The sequence below is a fragment of the Equus asinus genome, chromosome 9 (genome assembly GCF_041296235.1).
Source record: "Equus asinus isolate D_3611 breed Donkey chromosome 9, EquAss-T2T_v2, whole genome shotgun sequence".
In the NCBI taxonomy this organism is placed as follows: Eukaryota; Metazoa; Chordata; class Mammalia; order Perissodactyla; family Equidae; genus Equus; species Equus asinus.
Window position 1 is genome coordinate 7,408,150 of NC_091798.1, and position 18,608 is coordinate 7,426,757.

Below are 18,608 nucleotides of genomic sequence, written 5' to 3' on the forward strand. Positions count from 1 at the left end.
GACTATTTACACTTAGCTGCTTACTAAATTAGCTGTCAGGTAAATTGCATTATAATCTCCATTTTATATATGAGGAATCAAGTTCAGAGGTTAAACAACCTCCCAAGTAACACAAGGATTGGTGGAGCCAGCATGAGAAGCATAAGTTTCATGTGCTTATTCTACCAGTGTACAATGCATCCCCGCCCCCCCCCAAATCCTGTTATTTTGGATGTTGATTCACACGGTGGTTCAGCAACAATCCTAAAGAGTAACAACGGCGGAAGGAGAGTGGTTTTTAAAAATATGTCTTCTTGACAGTATACCACCAATTTATGGTCATTAACTATATCCAATTAGCCAGCACTTAAGGGATTTCCCAGGACAAATGTGGGTAGTTTGCTTTATAGAGATACATTATTGGTTTTCCGTCAAAACATACTAAAAATCTCCTGCTTCCTCTAATCATATTCACTTACATACTGAGATCCCATCCCCATCTTACCTGGTGTTTTAACTAGCAATTCCTCAGACTCAAGGGCAGGCCGTGGAGAGACTTCCGGAGCCACAGGCACAGACAGGGTCAGCTGTGGCAACTCAGCATGTCCACCTCCAAGTTCTGACTGAGCCAAGGGCCCTTCCAAAAATGGAGCCTCCCTTTCAAGAACCGGAGGCTCTTCTTTGGTTGAAATCAAAGAATTCTCATCCACCTGCTTGTTCTGAACATTAGATCGACATCGGGCTAAAAGGCTTTCCTCTTCACAGCGGGAACTTACCTAAGAGCAAAAAATAAAAATAGAATCCATAAGCCAAAGCTGTTGTAATTTAAGTGTCAAAAATAACATACTTAAAAAGGAATACAATTCTGACACATGCTACAACATGGATGACTGCTGAAGACAGGACACTAAGTGAAATAAGCCAGAGACCAAAAGACAAATATTGTAGGATTCCACTTATATGACACACCTAGAACAGTAAAATTCATAAAGACAGAAAACAGAATAGTGCTTGCTAGGCGCTGGGGGGAAAGTGGAAATGGGAAGTTATTTTTTAATAGGTACAGAATTTCTGTTTGAGAACATGAAAAAGTTCTGAAGATGATGGATGGTGGTGTTGGTTGCATGTACTTAATGACACAGAACTATACACTTAAAAAGATTCCCTAATATGTCATCAGTTAAAGTAGTTAACAATGAACTAATGTTAAGTTGGTAAATTAATGGAAAACAAACAAGCACTTATTCTGCCGTTCATGTATTTCAGGACAAGAAAAGGGTTCATTAATGACAGAGATTGTCAGCTAATAAAAGTAGAAGAAATAATAAAATCTGAAAAGGCTGTATCTTGTAACCCCAAGTGAAATTATTAATATAGGCAAGAATCTTCAATTGATATTTTAAAAACACCATCAGGAAAATGGCTGATGGGGAAGAGGACATGTTTTTGGAGCCAAATTAACACACATACCGTTTCTAAACCAAAAGGATGTAAAACATCACTTAAAAGAGAGGACTCACTTAGTCATCACTGTGGACTGGACATTTATTTATTTATTTAACTGGACATTAAATACCTTCTGAGGGCATGCAATATATGACACAGTATCAGCTCTGATGCAATCTAGCTAAAAATGTTTAACTTGAATCTATCAAATTTGTTATAATTTTCACTTAGAGAACATAGAGGATAGAGAAACAAGCTGAGTACACCTATGAGGAAGCAATCACACAAATCTAGCAAGTGGATCCTCTTAAATGTGTCTGTCACTCTCAGTGTTTAGACAGGGTCATGAAAAAAAGAGGCTGTTCTGGATTTAAAGAGATTTAAGAAATCTACCAACCAGATATAATGTGTAATTGTCGGCTGGATCCTGGTTTGCACAAACCAAAAGTAAAGGTTAGGGGACAACTGGGGAAATCTGAATATGGATTTGTTATTAGATAAACTGATCATAATAGATTTGCTAATGTTAAATCAGTTATGGAGGAAAATGTTCTTTTGTTTTTTGTTTTGCTGGGGAAGACTGGCCCTGCACTAACATCTGTGCCAATCTTCTTCTACTTTATATGTGGGTCACCTTCACAGCATGGCTGACAAATGCTGTAGGTCCTACGTCTGACATCTGAACCTGCGAACCCAGGCTGCCAAAGCAGAGTGCCTTGAACTTCACCACTATGCCACATGGCCAGCCCCTGTTCTATTAATCAGAGGTGCATATTATTTAGGGCAAGAACAACAAAATGTCTCTAATTTACTTTAAAATACTTCAGTTTAAAGAAATCAAATTAAAAAATAAATCAGGGGCCGGCCCGATGGCACAGTGGTTAAATGTGCACATTCTACTTTGGCGGCCTGGGGTTCACCGCTTCGGATCCCAGGTGAGGACATGGCACCGCTTGGCAAGCCATGCTGTGGTAGGCATCCCACATATTAAAAGAAAAAAGAAAAAAGAAAAAACAGAGGAAGATGGGCACAGATGTTAGCTCAGGGCCAGTCTTCCTTAGCAAAAAGAGGAGGATTGGCAGCAGATGTTAGCTCAGGCCTAATCTTCCTCAAAAAACACCAAAAAGCAAACAAAAAAATTAATTAATACAGCAAATAAGGTATCATAGTATTTGTTTAAAAAATTAGCATCATACTATATATATTTATAGCCTATGTTTTTTATTAAACATTTTATCATAACAATATTCCTCAATCATTAAATACACTTTGAAAGCAAAGAGGAATATACACACATAGTACACTATACACACATAGTACACAGACTCATTTATCTATTTTCTGTATAAGTAGTGTAAGCTAAATACTGTATCAGAAGGTAGAGATAAGAAACTGAAAAAGCAAGATCCTCGGTAAGGATGTTATTGTCCCATGAAAACATGATAATGAAAGCAAAATTGCAGTATTCTAAAATAACCAACGAAAGATTGTTGAAACGTTGGAACATACCTTGTGCACCTGTTCCTGTACCTTCTTTTGTTTTTTCTTAGGAGCAAATATCTGATCATATTCTTCTGTATATTCCAGAAGCCACTTGCTTGGCTTCCTAAGGCGTTTCTTCTCTGACCGCACAGCTACGAGGAGAAACAAGTACAGTATTAACCAAAAACTTTGAAGAGAACCCACTGTTTTCATGCAACCAGCCCTGCACTCACAAAGGTACAGAAATGGGAAACTCTCAAAAACACTCTCGCTTAAATTCCAAGAGGCTAAAAATGATTCGCTACGGTTAATCATATGCAAAAAGTCCGGAGGGGGAAACTTTGGTTGCTCTATACATACACAAACAGCTCATCTGATCTTAAGAAAAAGATTAAATTGAAACTACTGCCCTTTAGTGACAGATACAGTTAATATTAAAATATAAATTAAAGATCAGGTATAGTGGGGGCTGGCCCCGTGGTTGAGTGGTTAAGTTCGCACGCTCCGCTGCAGGCAGCCCAGTGTTTCGTTGGTTCGAATCCTGGGCGCGGACATGGCACTGCTCATCAAACCAGGCTGAGGCAGTGTCCCACATGCCACAACTAGAAGGACCCACAACTAAGAATATACAACTAGTACCAGGGGGCTTTGGGGAGGAAAAGGAAAAAAATAAAATCTTTAAAAAAAAACAAAAAAAAAGATCAGGTATAGTCACAAAATACATCATGAGTTATTTGAAATAACATCTCTCTAGATCATGCAGAATACTATATAGATATTCAGATACAATATTTACCTAATCAGCACTACCACATGAATTTCAAAAGCACTTTACACACACTTCATATCATGGTTGTAAGTGAGCTTCACATTAGAAAACTGAGGAATATTTCTAAATAGAATTATCAAAAAATATATATATACACCCCATTATCTCAATGACATAAAAAATGTATGCCAAAGACAGAAAATAAGATAAAAATATAAAATTTGGGGTACTTGCTTCAAAGAAAAAGCTCTTGTCATGTTTTATGGACAAAATAAAGTATCACCTCAAATTTTTCTTTAAATTAATGGTGAAACAAATATCTAATTTCCCTATAAAATTCTGTTGCATTTTAAATACACTTAAGCTATAGTCATTTTACTATACTGTAAGCTCTTTGGGAGCATAGGCTAATGCCTACAAAATGCAGGATACAGTCTACTCAAGAGGCAAAAGGCGGGGTGGCACAGTGGTTAAAGTTCACACGTTCTGATTTGGTGGGCCCAGGGGTGGCAGTTCAGATCCTGAGTGCAGACATGACACTACATGGCAAGCCATGCTGTGGTAGGCGTCCCACATATAGAGTAGAGGAAGATGGGCACTGATGTTAGCTCAGGGCCAGTCTTCCTCAGCAAAAAAAAGAGGAAGATTGGTAGCAGATGTTAGCTCAGGGATAATCTTCTTCTTTATAAAAAAGAAAAAAGGGCAAAAGGCATTTCATTATACGATGACCTCAGAGGAAGCTGTTCCTGACTCTGTTGAATGTAGTAATACTGATGTTCTCTCAATAAAAGGAATGTAAAACTTGAGGCCAAAAAAAAAAAAAGGTCATAGGGCACAGTAAGCTTGGCAAAGGATCTTACTCTTTAGCATTATGGAAACAAGCCATAAAACTTTCAATAGGACAAGATGTGGGAAATAATTTTTTACTAATTCTAACTGCTGCAATTTCATAGTAATATAACATTTAGTGTAATTATTTAACGTTAATGTAAAAGGAGCTGAAAACTTACGTCCACACAAAAACCTACACGTGGATTTTTATAGCAGCTTTATTCGTAAGTGTCAAAACTTGGAAGCAACTAAGATGTAGGTAAATGGATAAATGGTGGTATATCCAGACAATGGAATATTATTCAGCACTAAAAAGAAATGAGCTATCATGCCATGAAAAGACATGGAAGAAACTTAAATGTATCTTACCAAGTGAAAAAAGCCAATCTGAAAAGGCTATATACTATACAATTCCAACTATATAGCATTCTAAAAAAGGGAAAATTATGGAGATCATAAAAAGTGGTTTCAGGGTGGGGGATGGGGAGAGAGAGAAATGGGTAGAGCATAGAGGAGTTTTAGGCCAGTGAAAATATTCTGTATGATACCATAATGATGGATACATGTCATTATACATTTGCCAAAACCCATAGAAAGTACACCACCAAGAGTGAACCCTAAGGTAAACCGTGGACTCTGGGTGATTATGATGTGTGGATATAGGTTCATCAATTGTAACAAATGTTCCACTCTGGTGGAGGATGCTGATAACGGGGGAAGCTACGTACGTGTGTGGACAGGGGGTATATGGAAAATCTCTGTACCTTCCCCTCAATTTTGTTGTGAATGTAAAACTGCTCTTAAAAAAAAAGAAAAGAAGTCTTAATAAAAAATAAAAAGTTAATGGTTGAGGCTGAAATAGTTAACAAAACTGTATACTTACAGAGCTCCTAAAATAATTATGGGGCTAGTCAAACCTTGCAACCACTGGAATTTTCCTAACTTCTCAGTTTTAGGCAATAAACCTGTAAGTGACCCAATAAGTTTTTCCCAACCAAGTATTTCAAAAGAAGTTAAAATCATAAGCCAAGCAATTACTTTAAATGCTCCCCTCAAATAATAATGTCTGAAAAATCTCTCTTGGCGAAAAGAAATAAGCCAAAACACATCTTGGAATATATACATCTGTATCTATGACAGTTGATAGTAATTACTTTATTCTCTGAGGCAAATAGATTATGCCTTTAATATATTCCCATTGCCAGCCCTGCAGTCTAGTGGTTTGAATTTGGTGCTCTCACCGCCGCAGCCCAGGTTCATTTCCAGTCAGGGATCCACACACTTGGCTGTTGGTTGTCATACTATGGCGGCTACATGTTGCCGTGATGCTGAAAGCTATGCCACTGGTATTTAAAATTCCACCAGGGTCTCACAGTGGACAGGTTTCAGCAGAGCTTCCAGAGTAAGAGAGACTAGGAAGAAGGACCTGGCCACCCACTTTTGGAAAAACTGGTCATGAAAACCCTAAGAACAGCAACGGAGCATTGTCTGATACAGTGCTAGAAGGTGAGAGGATGGCGTAAAAAGACTGGACAGGGTTCTACTACTCTGCTGTACACAGGGTTGCTAGCGACTCCATGGCACTAAAAATAAATATTCCCATTAGACATGGAACCCAAGTTTTCAGACATCAATGACATTTTTTAACAGAAATAAGATCAACGATATAATAGGGAATAACAAGGGTTTACTATGTGCAAGTCATGGTTCAGCCATGTAACGTTCATGAATCTCTAATCCTCACTTCAACACACAATCCTCACTTCAATACACAACGTAGGTTATGATATCCTCATTTTATAAAAAATGTAACTAACTGAGGCTCAAAGAGGAAAGTGCCTTGCCCAAGCGCACTCAAGTTAGTCCATTATTTTAGTGGCAAGGGCATGACTCCAACCAAAGTCTGTCCAAACTCTGAAACCATTGGGTTCTTTTTACTAAAACAGGTCCCTATGCTATCACATCATCATATCCCTCATCCCCCTCCATCACTAGCTCTCCGACACTAATTGCATCTCAGTCCTAGACAGGTTATGCTCTCTCCTTTGTCTTCTTAGCATGTTTCATGAGCTAATAATCTTTCTTCCCTTTCCTCTTGAAGATGCTGTCCCTACTCTATCTTTGGGTTCTCTTCTCTCACTGAGTAAGTTCTCAGACTAAGCTTCAGTCCTCCAGCTCACTACTTCCTTGATATCCACCAGAAAACCAGCAAATAGCATGAAAGATTGGAAATTAATGTGAGAAACTGTATCTGACACATCTATTAGGCTCCTATACACGCACATGCATTGCTCCTCACCAAAATTATACACAACAATCTTTTACAGTTTTAAGGTTTGGCAAACTACCAATGGGACTGTATTTGTAAATAAAATTTTACTGCAATACAGCCAGGCTCATTTATTTACGAATAGTCTATGGCTGCTTTTGCGCTACAAAGGCAGAGTTGAGAGTGACAGAGACACTATGGCTCACAAAGCCATATTTACTACCTGTCCTTTTAAGGAAAGGTTTACCAACTGTCCCCTATAATGAACAACAGAATAATACCCTGTAAATGAAAACACCCTGGTCACAAGTGAATGACTTAAAACGGAAGATGCTTCCTGACTGTTTCTAGGCTCTTGTTTCTTCCCTTCCTCAACTACACCTGCCACCCCTCACTCCCACCTATACTCTCACCTAAACTAGATTGCTCACCCAGTCAAACCATTTTTGAGTTGAAAGAGCCTGGAGAACTCACCTAATCCAATTACTCTATAAATGGGCAACTGAGGGCAAAAGGAAGTGATTTGCCAAGCTAAGGTAAACAATATCACGAACAATAGGACTATGACCTTTGGGATACTAAAGGGAAATATTAAAAGCTAGAAAATAATGAAAGCCAGTGGAGAGGAGGGTAAATCATGCAAACCTCAATACATGGTACACAGCAACTATGAAAGAGCAGGAGCCAAAGTATACCACCACTAAGTTTCTTTGCAAATACATTTTAATTCCTAACACAGAGCCAGGACCTACTGTGGAGAATGGAGATAAACTGCTCATATGGAACAAGTCTAGCAATAGCTTTAGATATAGAGTGTACACATACCAGCTAAAATAATAAAATATCCAAAAAGCCGAATCAACCCCACACATTCTCATCAACTGATGAATGGATAAATAAAATGCGGGCTAGCCATACATGGGAATACTATTCAGCAACAAAAAAAACCCCAAAAGATTAATACATGCTACAATATGGATAAACCACAAAAACATTAGGTTAAATGAAAAGAGTAAGATAAAAGATCATGTATTGTTATTCCATTAATAAGAAATGTACAGAAAAAGCAAATCTAGAGAACGAATAGATTAGTGGTTGCCTGGGAATAGGGGTACAAATATGGACTAATTGTAAATGGGATAAGCGGGTTCTTACTAGGGTGGTAGAAATGTTCTAAAACTGATTTATGGGGATAGCTGCACAACTAAGCAAATTTACTAAGAATCATTTGCTTGTACACTTAAAATGTATGAATTTTATGGTATGTAAATTATACCCTGAATAAAGTTGTTTAATGAGAATAAGAAAAGCCAAGCCTCTTTAAGGCTGAAGTACAGTTTTCTCCTTTTCATCAAAATGGCGAGTTTTCCCAAAGGACTACAGTATTAAGAGCAACATCATTCCTCTCATACAGATTAGCCTTTGTCATGCCTAGTTTTGGAACCTCAGAGGCAAAAGAGTTTCTGAAAAAAAAAGCAAATACCCAAACAACTCTTCATAATAAGGGCAAACTACTTAACCCAAACCTCCTGTTTAAAACAAATAAAAATGTATAAAGTGTTTTAAAAACCACCTTAAAAGACGCAAAGCATTGACAAGATTGTGAAGAACTACAAACCAAAAACTAAAGAAAATAATAACCTCACAGAAATAAACAGCACTGAAACTGACTCTGTCCTGAGGGCTTTTTGGCAATCCTGTTAAAGTGAAGGAGGCAGAAGTTTAAAGGACACTAAACTAGGGCCCCAAAGGGCTCCATCCTCAGAGTTATGGTGAAGCAGAAGTATCCCACATCCTAACCTCTAGGAGACCATAAGGAAAAGTGCCTCGGCACAAAGCAGAAGGGGAGCAGGAGGCAGAACAAATCCTTGTCAAGTTGTGGCTGGCTCTCTTGTGGATTTGCAGCCTGGTGGGCCAAGATAATTCAAGCCCCAACAACAAAATCAATGTAATGAATACATCACGTTAGTTGAATAAAAGAAATACAAAGGAATTTTCATCTCAAAAACACAGAAAAGAAATTTGACAAAGTAAACAAACTAGGTATATAAGGGAACTTTCTACAACCTGAAAGGCCGTCTACTAAAATCACAGCTAACATCATAGTTAATGGTGAAAGACTGGATGCTTTCCCCCTATGATCATGAATAAGACAAGGATGTCGGTTCACTCCACTTATCCTCAGCAAGGCACTGGAGGCTCTAGCTACAGCAATTAGGCAAGAAAAAGAAATAAAAGGCACCCAGATTAGAAAAGATGAAGTAAAAGTATCTCTACTAGCTGGTAACATGATCATGTACATAGAAAATCCTAAAGAAGTCACAACAATTAGAGCTAAAAAAGATGACTTCAGCAAAGTTGCAACATACAAGATGAACATATAAAACCAACCATATTTCTATATACTTGCAATGCAATCCAAGAACGAAATTAAGAAAACAATTTCATCACCAGACTAAAAAGCTTCTGCAAGGCAAAAGAAACAATGAAGAAAACAAAAAGACAACCCACCAACTGGGAGAAAATATTTGCAAATCGTATATCCGACAAGGGGTTAATTTCCAAAATATATAAAGAACTCATACAACTCAACGACAAAAAAAAACCACCCAATCAAAAAATGGGCAAAGGTTATGAACAGACATTTTTCCAAAGAAGATATACAGATGGCCAACAGGCACATGAAAAGATGTTCAACATCACTAATTATAAGGGAAATGCAAATTAAAACTACAATGAGATATCACCTTACACCTGTCAGAATGGCTATAATTACCAAGACAAAAAATAACAAATGTTGGAGAGGATGTGGAGAAACGGGATCCCTCAAACACTTCTGGTGGGGATGCAAATTAGTTCAGCTACTATGGAAAACAGTACGGAGATAAATAGGGGCCAGCCCTGTGGCCAAGTGATCCGGGTTCGCGCACGCCAATTCAGCAGCCAAGGGTTTCACCAGTTCGGACCCCGGGCGTGGACATGGCACTGCTCATCAGGCCATCCTGAGGCAGTGTCCCACACAGCACAACCAGAAGGACCTACAACTAGAATATACAACTATGTACTGGAGGGCTTTGGGGAGAAGAAGAAGAAGAAAGATTGGCAACAGATGATAGATCAGGTGCCAATCTTTAAAAAAAAAATTAAAAATAATACCATATGATCCAGCTATCCCACTACTGGGTATTTATCCAAAAGACTTGAAATCAACAATTCAAAGAGATTTGTGCACCCCTATGTTCACTGCAACATTATTCACAATAGCCAAGACGTGGAACCAACCCAAGTGCCCATCAACTGATAAATGGATAAAGGTGTGTGTGTGTGTGTGTGTGTGTGTGTGTGTATAATGGAATACTACTCAGCCATAAAAAGACAAAATCATCCCTGTTGCAACAACATGGATGGACCCTGAAAGTATTATGTTAAGTAAAATAAGTCAGACAGAGCAGGACAAACTGCATGATCTCACTCATATGTGGAAGATAAACAAACACATGGATAAAGTGAACAGATTAGTGGTTACCACAGGGGAAGGGGGTTGGGGGATGGGAGGAAGGGGTAAAGGGGCACATACATACGGTGACGGGTAAAAATTAGACTACTGGTGGTGAGCACAATGCAGTCTATACAGAAACTGGTAAATAATGTACACCTGAAATTACCTAATGTTATAAACCATTATGACCTCAATAAATTTTAAAAAAAGAAAACAATTTATAATGACGTCAGGAAAGAATAAAATACTTAGAATAAACTGAACAAAAGAAGCGCAAGACTTGCACACTAAAAACTACAAAACCTCATTGAAAGAGATGAACACCATCCCTTGTTCACAGTTTGGAAAACTTAATATTGTTACAATGGTAACACTGCCCAATGACGTAAAGATTCAGCACAATCCCTATCAAAATCCCACCTGGCTTTTTTGCAGAAATTGACAAGCTGGTCCTAAAATTAATATGGAAATACGAAAGACCCAGAGGACCCAAAATGATCTTGAAAAAGGACAAAGGTAGAGGACTCGCACTTTTCAATTTCAAAGCACTTTTCAATTTCAAAGCTACAATAATTAGTAACTACAAAGACAGAGTAATTAAGTCTGTGGTACTGGCATAAAGATAGATAGACAGATATATCAACAGAAAATAACTGAGAGCCCAGAAAGAAACCCTCACATTTATTGCCAAATAATTTTCAACTAGGGTGCCAAGATTATTCAATGGGGAAGGAATACCTTTTTCCAAAAATGGTGCTAAAACAACCGGACTGGGCAAGGGCTACTCAAATATGACATCAAAAGCACAAGCAATCTAAGAAAAAGTAGACAAACTAGACTTGATCAAAATTAAAAATGCTTGCGCTTCAAAAGACATAACCAAGTATGTAAAAGATAAACACACAAAATGGGAGAAAATATTTGCCAATCATATCTAATAATGGACTTTAAGTATTTAGACCATGGAAAGAATTCTTACAATTCAACAACAAGAAGATAATAGCCCAAATAAAAAATCGGCAAAGGATCTGGACAGATAATTCTCCAAGGAAGATTTACAATTGATCACGAAAAAAAACAGGAGAAGATTCTCAACATTATTAGCCATGAGGGAAATGCAAATCAAAACTACAATAATGAGATACTACTTGACACCGACTAGGACAGCTATATCAAGTAGGTGTGCGTGAAGAAGTGGAGAAACTAGAACACTCATACATTTCCAGTTGGAGTGTAACATAGTAAAACACCTTTGCAAAACAGTCTGGCAGTTCCTCAAAAATTACGCATATATATATATATATATATACCAAATGACCCAGCAATTCCCCTCCTAGGTATATCCACAGTAGAAATGAAAACATATCCCCACAAAACACTGCATACAAATGTTCATAATAGCATTATTCATAAAGGCCAAAAAGTGGAAACAACCCAAATGTCTTATTAGTTGATAAAAGAACAAATGAAATATGATTTATTCATACTATGGAATATTATTTGGCATTAAAAAGACATGAAACAAGAATGACAACAGCAGCAAGATGGCAGAATAGGAAGTCCTCACACTATTTCCCTCACATAGACACCAATTAACAACAATATATGCATCAAGCTACCTTTATGAGTACTCTAGAAATCAGTTAAGAAGTTGCAGTACCCCAGACAAGTGCAAAGCCAAGAACAACAGCACTGAATTGGGTTAAAAAAGCCAATTCACTTTATCTGAGATTGCTACTCCCAAAGCAAGCTCCATTGAGCTCCCCTTCAAGGCTCCTTGGTGGAAGGGGGCAAGCATGTGTCCAACACTCCAGCTTTTCAAAGGCTTACCCAAGGGACCAGTTCCTGTCTAACCTGACTGGGAACACTACCAGAACCTACATAGTTTGGATTCCTAGGGGCTGCTAAAAAAAAAAAGGGAGAGTGGGCCGCATGCTGCAGAACCAGAGGGCATGCAATGAGGCAGAGGCCAGCACAGCTTGGTGAGGTGGGGAGAAGGCACTGAACTCATGGCTCCTCTCTAGAAAGATAGGGAAAAAAGGGAGCCAACATTTGGCAAGCTGGAGTTTTGGAGAACAGCCCAAGAGACCAGTATCTGTGTAGTCTGCCTCTGGGAGCTCATGGGGAGCCAACAGGCTTTGGATACCTGGGGAGCACTGAGAATGAAAAGGAGTGGGGAAGTGTTGCAACAGCACCAGCAAGCCTGTAGTACTGCAGAAAAACACTAGAGGGGGCAAGAGATTATGAGCTCCTGAAGGAAACAGACAAACTTCCCTAATTAGGAAATTACACGCAAGCCTAGAGAACCATATCACCCAAAAAAGATTCCAGATTCCTAGAATCTCTAGCCAAGGTGATTGGTGAAAGTCTTCCCCAGTATAAAGTCAGTCCATAAAGACTGGAAGAAGCAGTTGTTTATTCAAATGCATAAAACTCAGCAAAAAATCACAAAGTACATGAAGAAACAAGGAAACAGCCCAATCAAAGGATCAAAATAAATTTCCAGAAAGCAACAGAGATCTATGGATTACCAAAGACTTCAAAATAACTGTTGTAAAGAAAACAGTAACATCAACAAATGAGAATATCAACAAAGAGAAAGAGACTATAAAAAAAGAACTAAACAAGAAATTGTGAAGCTAGAGAACACAATAACTGAATTGAAAAATTCACCAGAAAGATGCAACAGCAGACTTAATCAAACATTGGATAGAATCAGCAAACTCAAAGACAAGTCATTTGAAACTGTCAAGTCAGAGGAGCGAAAAGAAAAAAGAATGAAAAAACTGAAGCATAAGGGACCTGTAGAGCCCATCAAGTGGAGCAATACACACATTATAGGAGTTCCAAAAGAAGAGAGAGAGAGAAAAGGACAGAGAGCTTACTTGAATAAATAATGGCCAAAACTTTCCCAAACCTGAGGAAGGAAATGGACATCCAAATTCAGAAGCTCAAGATCTCCAACCAGGGTGAACCCAAAGAGGACCACACTGAGACACATTATAATCAAACTGTCAAAAGACAAAGACAGAGAATCTTGAAAGCAGCAAGAAAAGCAACCAGGCAAAGAGAGACCTCACATTACCTTACTAATGGATTTCTCAGCAGAAATCTTACAGGCCAGAAGGGAGTGATATGATATATTCAAAGTGCTAAAATTAAGAAAAATGCCAACTAAGAATATTGTATCTGGCAAAACTGTCTTTCAAAAATGAAGGCGAAATAGACTTTCTAAAACAAACAAAAGCGGAGTTCATAACCACTAGACCTGCCTTTTAAGAAATGCTTAAGAAGTCCTGCAAGTTGAAACAAACGGACATTAGACAGCAACACCAAAGCACATAAAAACATAAAAATAGCTGATAAGGTAAATATATTGACAAATAAAATACTGTGATACTGTAGTGGTGGTGCATAAAGCATTTTAAATCTGATATGTAATTTAAAAGACAACAGCATTAAAAATAACTAATTATAAAACTGTTAATGAACGCATAATACATAAAGATGTAATTTGTGACATCAATAAGAAAGTGGGAGTGGGGAGATATAAAAGAGTAGAATTTGTGTATATAACTGAAGTTATATGGTTATCAGCTTAAAAGAGATTGTTATAACTATAAGATGTTTTATGTAAGCGCCATGGTAACCGCAAAGAAAACACCTGTGGAAGACACACAAAATAAAATGAGAAAGGAATCAAAGTACGTCGATACAAAAAAAAGAAATACAGAGGGAGGCTGCAAGAGAAGAAAAGAGAAATTAATTAGCTGCAAGACAGAAAACAATTAACAAAATGGCAAAAATAAGTCCTTCCTTATGAATAGTAACTTTAAATGTAAATGAGTTAAACTCAATCAAAAGACAAAGAGTGTCTAAATGGAATAAAGAAACAAGATGCAACTAAATTCTGTCTACAAGATACATGTAGGCTGAAATTGAAAGGATCAAAAAAGATAGTACATGAAAATGACAGCAGAGGTGGTCATACTTAGACAAAAAGACCTGAGTCAAAACTATCACAAGAGACAAATAAAGACATTATATAATGACAAAAGGGTCAATTCACCTGGAAGATAAACAATTATAAACATATTTTAGAAGATAACAATTATAAATGTACATACACGTACCATCAGAGCACCCAAATATATGAAGCAAACACGGACAGAATCGACAGGAGAAATAGAGTAAAACAGTAATAGCAGAGTTTAATACCCAGCTGTCAATAATGGATAGAACAACCAGACAGAAGATCAATACGAAAACTGAGAACTTGAATATCACTATAGGCCAAGTAGATCTAAAAGACATGAACAGAACACTCCAGCTTATAGCAGCAGAACACACATTCTTCTCAAGCACGCATGGAAAATTTTCCAGGAGAGATCACATAATAAACCACAAAACAAGTCTTAACAAACTTTAGACTGAAATCAAACCAAGTATCTTTTCCAATCACAATGGAATGAAACTAGAAATCAACAGCAGTTGGAAAGCTGGAAAATTCACAAATATGTGGAAATTAACACTCTTGAATAACCAATGTCAGAGAAGAAATTCCAAGAAAAATTAGAAATATCTTGAGACAAATGAAAACAAAAACACAATATACCAAAACTTATAGGATGAAGGAAAAGAAATACTAAGAAGGAAGTTTACAGCAGGAAGCACCTACATTAAGAAAAAAGATCTCAGGGGGCTGGCTCCATGGTGCAGCTGTTAAGTGTGCACGTTCAGCTTTGGCGGCCCAGGGTTTCACCAGTTCAGATCCCAGGTGCGGACATGGCGCCACTTGGCAAGCCGTGCTGTAGTAAGCGTCCCACATATGAAGTAGAGGAAGATGGGCATGGATGTTAGCTCAGGGCCAGTCTTCCTCAGCAAAAAGAGGAGGATTGGCAGCATATGTTAGCTCAGGGGTAATCTTCCTCAAAAAAAAAAAAAAGAAAAGAAAAAAGATCTCAAATCAACAACCTACTTTTACACCTCAAGGAATGAAAAAAAGAAAAACAAACTAAGCCCAAAATTAGCAAAAGGAAGGAAGTAAAAAATATTACAGCAGAAATAAACAAGAAAATTAAAAAAAAAATCAAAACTGGGGGCCGGCCCTGAGGCCGAGTGGTTAAGTTCGCGCACTCCACTGCAGGCGGCCCAGTGTTTCGTTGGTTCGAATCCTGGGCACGGACATGGCACTGCTCATCAAACCACACTGAGGCAGCGTCCCACATGCCACAACTAGAAGGACCCACAACGAAGAATATACAACTATGTACCGGGGTGCTTTGGGGAGAAAAAGGAAAAAATAAAAAAAAATAATCTTAAAAAAAAAATCAAAACTAAGAGCTGATTTTCTGAAAAGATCAACAAAATTGGTAAGACCTTAGATAGACTAACTAAGAAAAAAAAAGAGAAGACACAAACTAAACCAGAAATTAAAGAGGAGACATTTCAACTGATGCCACAAAGACAAAGAGAATTCTAAGAGACTATCATGAACAATTATACATCAACAAACTAACCTAAAAGAAATGGATCAATTTCTAGAAACAAACAATCCACCAAGACTGAATCATGAAGAAAATCGGAACTAGTAAGGGGTCATAAAAATCCCCCAAGAAAGAAAAGCCCAGGACCAAAGGGCTTTCCTGAAGAAATCTATCAAGAATTCAAAAAAAGAAAAAAAAAATAATGCCAAACCTTCTCAAATTCTTCCCAAAAAAACTGAAGAGGAGGGAACATTTCCCAACTTATTTTATGATGTGAGCATTACTCTGATACGAAAGCCAGACAAATACACACATACAAAAAACAGACCAATATCCCTTATGAATATTGATGCAAAAATCCTCAACAAATATTAGCAAGCTGAGTTCAACAACAGCACATTAAGAGGATTATACACCATGACTAAATGGGATTCATCCCTGTGATGGAAAGATGGTTCAACATACAAAAGTCAACAAACCTAATACAACATATTAACAGAATGAAGAAAATCACATGATCATCTCAACTAATGCAGAAAAAGGTAGACAAAATTAAATACTTTTTCCTGATAAAAACACTCCACAAACTAGGAATAGAAGAAAATTATCTAAACATAATAAAGGTCATATATGAAAATCCCACAGCTAACATGATATTCTATGGTGAAACACAGAAAGCTTTTTCTCTTAGATCTGGAACAAGGCTAGAATATTCACTCTTGCCACTTTTATTTAACACAGTACTGGAAGTCCAAAACAGAGCTCCTAGGCAATAACTAGATATAAAAGGCATCCAAATTGGAAAGAATAAAGTAAAATGATCTGTTCAAAGATGACATAATCTGGGCCTTGTCCCGTGGCCCAGTGGTTGGGTTCGTGTGCTCTGCTTTGGCGGCCCAGGGTTTCGTCGGTTCAGATCCCGGGCGCGGACATAGCACCGCTGAGGCGGCATCCCACATGCCACAACTAGAAGGACCCACAACTAAGAATATACAACTATGTACCAGGGGCCTTTGGGGAGAAGAAGGAAAAATAAAATCTTTAAAAACAAAAAAAGAAGATGACATCATCTTATATGTAGAAAACCCTAAAGATTCCACAAAAAAACTATAAGAACTAATGAACAAATTCAGTAAAGTTGCAGGATACAAAAGTCAACACTCAAACATCAGTTGCATTTTGATACGCTAATACACATTTGTATATAATGTATGTAATATACAATGTATATAATGTAATGTAAAATATTTCTCTATAATTTTTCTATAATTCATATTTTTCTATAATTTATATATTATATAATTTATATAATAAAATAAAACTATATAAATATAAAAATATATATTTATGTATTACTTATTTTATATTTTATATATATACTAATACACATTTTTATACACTAATAATGAACAATTCAAAAAGGAAACTGAGAAAACAATCCTATTATAATAATATTAAAAAAACGATAAAATACTTAGGAACAAACTTAACCAAGACTGTGAAAGAGCTGTGCACTGAAAACTACAAAACATTGCTGAAAGAAATTAATGACACAAATAAATGGAAAGATAACCCATGTTTATGGATTGAAAGACTTAATATTGTCAAAATGTCTATACTACCCAAAAGCGATCTTCAGATTCACTGCAATCCGTATCAAAAAATCCCAATGGCATTTTTTACTGAAATAGAAAAAAAACCATCCTAAAATTCACATGGCATCTAAAAAGGACCCCAAATAGCCAAAACAACGTTGATAAAGAAGAACAAGGATGAAGATGTAACACATTCTGTTTTCAAAACATATTACAAAACTACAGTAATCAAAATAATATATTGCCATAAAGACAGACATACAGATGAATAGAACAGCACAGAGAGCCCAGAAATAAACTCTTGCATGTATGGTTACATTATCTTTGACAAAAGGTGCTGGGACTACACAATGGAGAAAGGATAGTCTCTTCAATAAATGGTGCTGAGAAAAGTAGGTATCCACATGCAAAAGAATGAAGATGGACCCTTATCTTACACCATATACAAAAAGTAACTCAAAATGGATCAAACACCTAAATTTAAGACATGAAACTATAAAACTCTTTTTTTTTTTTTTTGAGGAAGATTCCTCTTTTTGCTGAGGAAGACTGGCCCTGACCTAACATCCGTGCCCATCTTCTAATTTATATGTGGGACGCCTGCCACAACACGGCTTGCTAAGCGGTGCCAGGTCCACACCCGGGATCCGAACCGGCGAACCCCAAGCCGCCAAAGCGGAACGTGCAAACTTAACTGCTGTGCCACCTGGCCAGCCCCTATAAAACTCTAGAAGAAAACATAAGAGAAAAGGTTTGACTTTGGAATGAACAATGATTTCTTTGACATGACACCAAAAGCATAAATAAACAAACTGGACTACAACAAACTTAAAAATTTTTGCACAGCAAAGGAAACAATTAAAAGAGTGAAAACACAGGGCCCAGCCCCGTGGCTGAGTAGTTAAGTTCGCGCGCTCCGCTTCGGCTGCCCAGGGTTTTTGTCAGTTCGGCTCCTGGGCACGGACATGGCACCACTCATCAGGTCATGTTGAGGCGGCATCCCATATAGCACAACCAGAGGCACTCACAACTACAATATACAACTAGTACAGGGGGCTTTGGGGAGAAGAAAAAAAAAAAAGATTGGCAACAGATGTTAGCGCAGGTGCCAATCTTAAAAAACTAAAATAAAATAAAAGTAAATGTTGGCGAGGATGTGGAGAAATTAGAACCCTAGTACACTACTGGTAGGATTGTAAAGTGGAGCAGCCACTACAGAAAACAGCTTGGAGGTTCCTCAAAAAATTAAAAA

The 18,608-nt window shown here is 37.5% G+C and overlaps 1 protein-coding gene across 7 annotated transcripts in view; it reads right to left on the reverse strand.

The window, feature by feature from the left end:
• The window catches only part of NSD1 (nuclear receptor binding SET domain protein 1), a 163,097-nt gene that overhangs the window by 47,738 nt on the left and 96,751 nt on the right, over window positions 1–18,608 (reverse strand). For all 7 annotated transcript variants that reach the window (XM_044777611.2, XM_044777608.2, XM_014834782.3 and 4 more), the window contains 2 exons: window positions 2,935–3,059; window positions 485–755 (listed from right to left, as the gene is read on the reverse strand). In XM_044777611.2, coding sequence (XP_044633546.2) covers window positions 485–755; window positions 2,935–3,059 — 396 coding nt within the window. The remainder of the gene's footprint in view (window positions 1–484; window positions 756–2,934; window positions 3,060–18,608) is intronic.